This window comes from Salvelinus sp. IW2-2015, linkage group LG28, assembly GCF_002910315.2.
Source record: "Salvelinus sp. IW2-2015 linkage group LG28, ASM291031v2, whole genome shotgun sequence".
NCBI lineage: Eukaryota > Metazoa > Chordata > Actinopteri > Salmoniformes > Salmonidae > Salvelinus > Salvelinus sp. IW2-2015.
Genome location: NC_036868.1, coordinates 25,899,016 through 25,907,987, shown reverse-complemented (window position 1 = coordinate 25,907,987; position 8,972 = coordinate 25,899,016). Strand labels below are relative to the sequence as shown.

Genomic DNA, 8,972 nt, shown 5'->3' with positions numbered 1-8,972 from the left:
CAGCCTGCCCGGGTCACAGGGAAGTCGATCATTTCAACACAGCGACAGCCAGGTCAAACTCCAAACCAACAGACGCAGAACAAACAACACATTAGCCAACACTGTAGCCATGCCTCCATTTCATCAGAGAAAGGCATTCCCTCACAGAGAACCAGAAGTGCTGGGCACTAGCTGCTGGATTATTGTGTGGTAATACATTTGCACAAACTGCATACTAAACGGCAAATATGTAATACCTTAAACTGCTCCTTGTTTTTTTTCTTTATCATAAAGGTCACACTGAACGTTCATATAAGCGCTCATCTATAAGCTCAAAACTGAAGCTTCACATTTGGCTGACTGCTCTCTCTGGAACAACTGTGCCACACCTCAAACGACGATCACACTGACATGCATGTCTCCCTCTAGCATTTTCTGACTTCAGTCACTGATGTCATACCAATCATTCACACTCCCTCTCTTTTTGGGGATGAACTTGCCAATAGACGCTTATCTAATGTCAGTTTTCTTATTCCCCCACTCTAATGGTTAATGTTAGGATTTGGGAGCGGGTAAACTGATCCTAGATCTGTACCTAAGGGCATAGTCTACCCAGGGCGAGCTGCCAGCCAGGCTGGCTGGGGCCTTTTGTGTGGCTGACACCCCCTACGGGTCACATGAGCATGAAGGATGACATCACTCTCCAACCAAGACGCCAAGCAGGTTCTCATTGGTGTGAACACAAACGCATTACGTTACACTTGCCAACAGATTTGCCATAACAGTAACTTGCTTTGAGCAACTAAGGGCATGTTCAAATATGACCAACCTTTTTCCCTTGCCTTATGTATTATTTAAATCTGTGAATGTATACAATTGAAAGTGTCAACGTACATACTCAAATACACTGAGTGTTGTTTGTTCTTGAGGACAAGGCTTTGTTTGAGTGGCCCATTTTAAAAAAAATAACCAGATTTTTTTTAAATCTACCATCTCTGTACACAAGTAGACCGRTGTCAGTCAGTGCCATCCAGTCAACGTCTGTCAATCTGTGGCCATTTGAGGCTAATTGACAAGGTGGTGGGGTTCAATCTGTCAGCAGTCTCCTACGTTCAAACCAACACCAACTTAAGGACTAACTTTCTTCAACTTCAAGTGTGAAAATTGATTTTAGAAACTTGAGTTTGACTATAACCCCTTACAAATTCACAAAAGAAAAACAGCTTGGGCATGATTTGCTTACACAGCCCTAAATGTCAAAAAGCACTTTGGGTTAAATACACCAGAGACTCCTACTACAGTATTCTAATGGACTATGGGATACATAGAGGCCTTGAAAGTAAGGTCTAAGCTACCTGACAATCACAACCCGAAACCAGAGATCATCACTTATTCAAAGCCTGTGACTCACGCCATGAAAGAGCACAACGGAAACACACCAAACAGACTTCACAGTTCACACATCAATTTTTTTAACAGCCAAATTTTACTTCCTCTTTTGTGACATTCAAATAGTTTAAGCATGTACATGTTAGTCAACAAGGCATCATATTGAAAAAGCTCCACTTCCATGTTGATCTGGATATCTTTATTATTTAGTCAGCATAGCAAATTGAACAAAAAAATAAAACAAAGCATTTTCTTATCTATACTGAACAGAAAGTACAGTCTTGTCTGACTGCATGACACGAGCTGTACAGCTGATGTGAATGAGCAGCGCAGAAGGCCCCAGTTACTGGAGAGCAGAGCACCATTGAAGTGGTATGGTGGTGGGGGGGTTGAAAAGTAAACGCTTACTGGGGTCCAAGAGTCAGTCAAGAGTCAAGTGTGCACTTTGTCAAGGGGCCTATAGTATGTGTCTTCTCATCCTCTCATGGATAAGGTAGTCCCCCCCACCTATAGTGCAGACTCAGCTATGAGTATGCTGTCAGTCTGTTGGTGCACCTATAAAACTCAGGGCTTCGCAAAAGCCAGCCAGAGCTGCAAATGGAAGCGCTTGGAAGAATAGAGGCAAAACGAGACCAGTGGTAAAAGATTCTGATCCGAAAACAGAACACAAATACAACAATATCCATCCATGTCAGTTTCCATATATTCCAGCATCCATATAGTGTCTTTTTAGAAAACTTCCCTAGCAGACATCATGGATGGAATCACTGTTTAAGGAATTACGTACTAACATTTTCTTCATTTTTTGTTTTATACAATCAATCAACAGTGAAAAAAGTACTTCTTCGCAAGGTCCTTACATGTCCGTAATACACAATCTTAATCCTTAAAAAAAAAACATGGTGGCAGTTGAACTGATATGCTGATGCTGCCCCTTTGTTTCCGGCACAGATATGAATGGGTAACGTCCTCAAAGGGGCATTTCCCATCTTTTGGGTGGAAGTTGGGACATGAGAATACTGTATGAAAAGGCTGTCTAATGTATCTATAGAACCCTGCTATCCCCCAAAACATCATACAAGAGATTTTGTTTGTGAACACGCATCTTTCAGGGCTTCTGAAAGCAAAGTATTGAGTGATAAGAATGTGAGCGAAGTATATTACAGAGCCAAAGCGGGAAAAAATATGAAWGAAAAGCCAGCCAAAACAATAGTATTTTTGTTTATAAAGAAAATGTGGGTTATAGGGAAGTCATTATCAAAAGAAAAAAAGTATAATCAAACTTTTCATTTAATCATCTGAGAAGTCATATTATTCATTAATTGCCTCAGCTTGTAATTTTTTCCATCTCTTGTTCATTTCACTTATTTTTTGCTTGTTGTAACTAAACAGTCCAGGCTGAACATAGAAGTGATGAACATTAAGATTTGTAATTGGAGGTGAGCCAGGTCAGGCCCTCGTATAGTCCATCACCGGTGGTAGCACACGATGGCTGAACGTACCAATTCCTATCCCTGATCCGGGTCAGGCCCAGCTTCTCCTGGATCTCGTGGGGCTTCATGGCGTCGGGCAGGTCCTGCTTATTGGCGAAGATCAGGATGATGGCGTCTCGCATCTCCCGGTCGTTGATGATCCGGTGGAGCTCCTGGCGGGCCTCGTCTATCCGGTCCCTGTCGGCACAGTCCACCACAAAGATGAGGCCCTGGGTGCCGGTGTAATAGTGCCTCCACAGCGGCCGGATCTTGTCCTGGCCCCCGACGTCCCACACGTTGAACTTCACGTTTTTGTAGGTTACCGTCTCAACGTTGAAGCCGACAGTGGGAATGGTGGTGACGGACTGGCCCAGCTTTAGTTTGTAGAGGATGGTGGTCTTGCCAGCAGCATCAAGTCCAAGCATCAATATCCTCATCTCCTTGTTGCCAAAGATCTTCGAGAGCATTTTCCCCATATTGTAGGCTGTGCATGAACAATCCACTTCCTTAGAAAACAAATCTAAATAGCTTCCCTATGATTTCAAGAGAGCAGAAATCGTTATTTTAAAAAAAAGTTACAGGTTTCGTTTCTATTGCGGTAGCAGGTTGCCTGACAGCAGACGTCCACGTGACAGTCTATCAGTGGTAGGTTGACACAAGTATACTTTTTTAAAGACGGTGGCAGTTACAAACGACTGTTCCAGATACTCGTGTCTAGAATGGCGGGCAAGCAATGGAAAATTATTCACTGAAAAATACAAATATTCCGTTACCTTAACAGCTGTCAGAAAATAACTAGGAACTATGAGAGGTGTGCAAAGGGAAATTGAAGTGGTTGAGAATTTGACGTCTAGGTGCCGGGAGAGGGTGGGGAAATATTTTCATAATCCACAACACTATAATTCAGTCTATTTGATTCAAACGATTAGCGAATCTAAATTTCAGGTCCCGGTGCGTACCTTGGTGTTTTCAATAATGTAGAAAGAAATACCAAAAATATAGCCTAATAGTTGCGTTTAAGAAAGTAGGCCCTCTCAAAAGCCCGTAGTAGTTCCGACTTCCTCCTTGTCTGCCGGCTGTCCACTTGCCCTTATTCCAATCGGCGGATTCAAAATAACGATTCTATTCGGGAGTTCATTGTACCGGAGACAAATAAGATCACCCCCAGTCGTATCTTCGCCGGGGACAACCAGGTCTAGAATGCTCAAAAGGTAATTGATTCATCCGACTTTACGCTCTTCCTCTCTCTTCTCTCTCTCCCTGTAACACAAGAGCAATTCAGAAAAGGGAGGGGTGTCAGACAGACAGAGAACAACTTTAATCGGCTACCCTTATGTCAAAAGTGCACTGTTCAAGCCTGAAAATAGCGCGCAAAATAATTTTAAAGCTTACACAAAAGGCGTCGCGTTGGAAAATGTGATAGGTAGCTTACCTACAACTGCGGCAACCCCCGGTCCCCAGGTTGATTCTCCCCGCTCTTGCCTCTCTCTACTGTCGTTCAGTCAAAGCGGTGGCGGTGCTGTGTTACCGGAAAAGGTGCGGACCCAGATCACCCGCCACTTCCTCTCGATTGCTCATGCACTACGCCATTTGGCATGCGCACACCGAGAGATTCAACAGCAAAACGATCGTATGATAGTTGAAATGGACGCCAGTTGTTGGGTATTATTACGAAAACAGCACGGTTTAATTTTGTGTTGTGATTATCTGGTTCTGTGTTTACAGATCTAGAAACCAATCTGATCTCCCTATTGTCTACGTCATGTTCCGTGATAATGCGCCTCATTATGACGTCATGGTTGTTCACTAGACGTTGAGTTTAAATAATGACACAAGTAATGCAAGATTTGTTGCCATGCCCAAATTGAGAGAATCAATGTCAGCTAACTACGTTTCCATCCAGTTTATGCGAGTAAAGTCATACACCAACAACAACAAAAAATCACTACAGCTGTGATGGAAAACGATAGTTTTGGTTGTTCATGCAGAATGCAGACAGATCATTTGTTCGTTTGACATGGTAGGATCTTTGTGTTAAAATTAATGATGCGAGAAATGGTGGCAGAAACTTAGTCATGAGATATACAGTACCAGTCAAAAGTTTGCTCATTCAAGGGTTTTTATTTATTTGTATTATTTTCCACATTGTAGAACAGTCCCTTATTTCACCTCATTTGCTAACATTGTATATAGACTTATTTTTCTACTGTATTATTGACTGTATGTTTGTTTTACTCCATGTGTAACTCTGTGTTATGTGTTGAACTGCTTTGCTTTATCTTGGCCAGGTCGCAGTTGTAAATGAGAACTTGTTCTCAACTATATAGGTAAAATAAAATATATAGTAGTGAAGACATCAAAACTATGAAGTAACACATATGGAATCATGTAACCAAAAAAGTGTTGAACAAATAAAAATATATTTTATATTTGAGATTTGTGCAAAGTAGCCACCCTTCGCCTTAATGACATCTTTGCACACTCTTGGCATTCTCTCAACCAGCTTCATGAGGTAGTCACCTGGAATGCGTTACAATTAACAAAATAAATTTGTGGAATTTCTTTAGTTCTTAATAAGTTTGAGCCAATCAGTAGTGTTGTGACAAGGGAGGGGTTGTACACAGAAGATAGCCCTCTGTGGTAAAATGGCAAGAACAGCTCAAATAAGCAAAGAGAAACAACCGTCCATCATTACTTTAAAGACATGGTCAGTCAATTCGGAAAATTTCATTAACTTTTAAAGTTTCTTCAAGTGCATTCACAAGAGCCATTAAGCACTATGATGAAACTGGCTCTCATGAGGCCTTCATGGTCAAACTCACTGTCAGTGATTTATTTAAAATTCAAGGCACACTTAACCAGCATGGCAACCACAGCATTCTGCAACGATACGCCATCCCATCTGTTTTGCACTTAGTGGGACTATAATTAGCTTTTCAACAGGACAATGACCCAACACATCTCCAGGCTGTGTATGGGCTATTTGAACAAGAAGGAGAGTGATGGAGTGCTGAATCAAAATACCTGGCCTCCACAATCACCTGACCTCAACCCAATTCAAATCAAATTTTATTTGTCACACACACATGGTTAGCAGATGTTATTGCGAGTGTAGCGAAATGCTTGTGCTTCTAGTTCCGACAATGCAGTAATAACCAACGAGTAATCTAACCTACCAATTCCACAACTACTACCTTATACACAAGTGTAAAGGGATAAAGAATATGTACATAAAGATATATGAATGAGTGACGGTACAGAACAGCATAGGCAAGATGCAATAGATGGTAGAGTACAGTATATACATATGAGATGAGTAATGTAGGGTATATAAACAAAAAGTGGCATAGTTTAAAGTGGCTAGTGATACATGTATTACATAAAGATGGCAAGATGCAGTAGATGATATAGAGTACAGTAATATATATGAGATGAGTAATGTAGGGTATGTAAACATTATATTAAGTGGCATTGTTTAAAGTGGCTAGTGATACATTTTTACATAAATTTCCATCAATTCCCATTATTAAAGTGGCTGGAGTTGAGTCAGTATGTTGGCAGCAGCCACTAAATGTTAGTGGTGGCTGTTTAACAGTCTGATGGCCTTGAGAGTAGAGCTGTTTTTCAGTCTCTCGGTCCCTGCTTTGATGCACCTGTACTGACCTCGCCTTCGGATGATAGCGGGGTGAACAGGCAGTGGCTCGGGTGGTTGTTGTCCTTGATGATCTTTATGGCCTTCCTGTGACATCGGGTGGTGTAGGTGTCCTGGAGGGCAGGTAGTTTGCCCCCGGTGATGCGTTGTGCAGACCTCACTACCCTCTGGAGAGCTTTACAGTTGTGGGCGGAGCAGTTGCCGACCAGGCGGCGATACAGCCGACAGGATGCTCTCGATTGTGCATCTGTAGAAGTTTGTGAGTGCTTTTGGTGACAAACGAATTTCTTGCGCCTTCTTCACAACGCTGTCTGTGTGGGTGGACCAATTCAGTTTGTCCGTGATGTGTACGCGAGGAACTTAAAACTTACTACCCTCTCCACTACTCCCGTCAATGTGGATAGGGGGGTGCTCCCTCTGCTGTTTTCTGAAGTCCACAATCATCTCCTTTGTTTTGTTGACGTTGTGTGTGAGGTTATTTTCCTGACACACCACTCCGAGGGCCCTCACCTCCTCCCTGTAGGCCGTCTCGTCGTTGTTGGTAATCAAGCCTACCACTGTAGTGTCGTCTGCAAACTTGATGATTGAGTTGGAGGCGTGCATGGCCACGCAGTCGTGGGTGAACAGGGAGTACAGGAGAGGGCTCAGAACGCACCCTTGTGGCCCCAGTGTTGAGGATCAGCGGGTGGAGATGTTGTTACCTACCCTCACCACCTGGGGGTGGCCCGTCAGGAAGTCCAGTACCCAGTTGCACAGTGCGGGGTCGAGACCCAGGGTCTCGAGCTTGATGACGAGTTTGGAGGGTACTATGGTGTTAAATGCTGAGCTGTAGTCGATGAACAGCATTCTCACATAAGTATTCCTCTTGTCCAGATGGGTTAGGGCAGTGTGCAGTGTCGTTGCGATTGCGTCGTCTGTGGACCTATTGGGTCGGTAAGCAAATTGGAGTGGGTCTAGGGTGTCAGGTAGGGTGGAGGTGATATGGTCCTTGACTAGTCTCTCAAAGCACTTCATGATGACGGAAGTGAGTGCTACGGGGCGGTAGTCGTTTAGCTCAGTTACCATAGCTTTCTTGGGAACAGGAACAATGGTGGCCTCTTGAAGCATGTGGGAACAGCAGACTGTGATAAGGATTGATTGAATATGTCCGTAAACACACCAGCCAGCTGGTCTGCGCATGCTCTGAGGACACGGCTGGAATGCGTCTGGGCCTGCAGCCTTGCGAGGGTTAACACGTTTAAATGTTTTACTCACCTCGGCTGCAGTAAGGAGAGCCCGCAGGTTTTGGTAGCGGGCCGTGTCAGTGGCACTGTATTGTCCTCAAAGCGAGCAAAAAGGTTATTTAGTCTGTCTGGGAGCAAGACATCCTGGTCCGCGACGGGGCTGGTTTTCTTTTTGTAATCCGTGATTGACTGTAGACCCGCCACATACCTGTTGTGTCTGAGCCGTTGAATTGCGACTCTACTTTGTCTCTATACTGGCACTTAGCTTGTTTGATTGCCTGGAGGGAATAGCTACACTGTTTGTATTTGATCATGTTTCCGGTCACCTTGCCCTGGTTAAAAGCAGTGGTTCGCGCTTTCAGTTTCGCGCGAATGCTGCCATCAATCCACGGTTTCTGGTTTGGGAACGTTTTAATCGTTGCTGTGGGTATAACGTCACCGATGCACTTTCTAATGAACTCGCTCACCGAATCAGCGTATTCGTCAATGTTGTTGTTGGACGCAATGGGAACATATCCCAATCCACGTGATCGACTGGAATCCAAGATGGCGTAGCAGTGTAGACGTGTCTGTTCAGTCCTCTCGTGTACTTTGTATTTTTTTCGTATTCTTGTATATATTTTAAAAAAAAAATCTATCTCTTTTCGATTTTAACTCGATTATACCTTCCGGTAACCTACCTCACCCAATGTGATACGGAATCGCTATTATTTTTTTAACTTTGGAACACATTCAAGAACCCCAGTAGCTAACCAGCTAATCAGCTACAAGCTACTTAGCCATTTTTAGCCGCTGCTAGCAGCTTTTACCTTCTGCACAGACACCAGCCCTGTTATTAGCCTGGATATTACTCACCAATTTACCAGCATCGGACTGTCTCTCGACAACAACGCCGGATTCCTGCCGTAATCCCTGAGCCACTACTTCTGATCCTCACAGCTAGCTTGCAGCTAGCGCCACTGCCACGAAGCTAGCATCAGTTAGCAAACACAATTCTACAATCACAACCTCTCTTTCGCCATCGCCATCCGGCTTGGATTCTCTGTCGACACGACCACGTCTGGTCTGCAGACGTATACCCCATCCGCTGTGCCCTCAACCGGCCTCCGTCTGAGCAGACCCCCTCCGTCTGAGCAGACCACCCCCCGGGCTACTAACTTTAAAACACTGCGTGCTAGCTTAGTGGCGGCTCCCGCTCCATCTACGGCTGCCCCCTGGACACTATGATCACTTGGTACATAGCTGATGCCTGCCGGA

General features: G+C 44.0%; 1 protein-coding gene across 2 annotated transcripts; it reads right to left on the bottom strand.

The window, feature by feature from the left end:
• Positions 1–1,552: 1,552 nt before the first annotated feature.
• Positions 1,553–4,518, bottom strand: LOC111954220 (ADP-ribosylation factor 6). Of its 2 annotated transcripts, none has more exons than XM_023973761.3 (2): positions 4,273–4,518; positions 1,553–4,100 (listed from the first exon to the last, which is right to left on the bottom strand). In XM_023973761.3, exon 2 carries the CDS (start codon positions 3,314–3,316, stop codon positions 2,789–2,791), a length of 528 nt encoding a protein of 175 aa, XP_023829529.1. In that variant the 5' UTR covers positions 3,317–4,100; positions 4,273–4,518; the 3' UTR covers positions 1,553–2,788. The 2 variants fall into 2 exon arrangements, with proteins under 2 accessions (XP_023829529.1, XP_023829530.1); XM_023973762.3 differs by having other exon boundaries at positions 4,277–4,518.
• Positions 4,519–8,972: the final 4,454 nt, after the last annotated feature.

What these genes read in the sequence shown, in the direction of transcription:
- LOC111954220 (XM_023973761.3), bottom strand. Translation starts at nt 3,316, where the DNA reads ATGGGGAAAATGCTCTCGAAGATCTTTGGCAACAAGGAGATGAGGATA.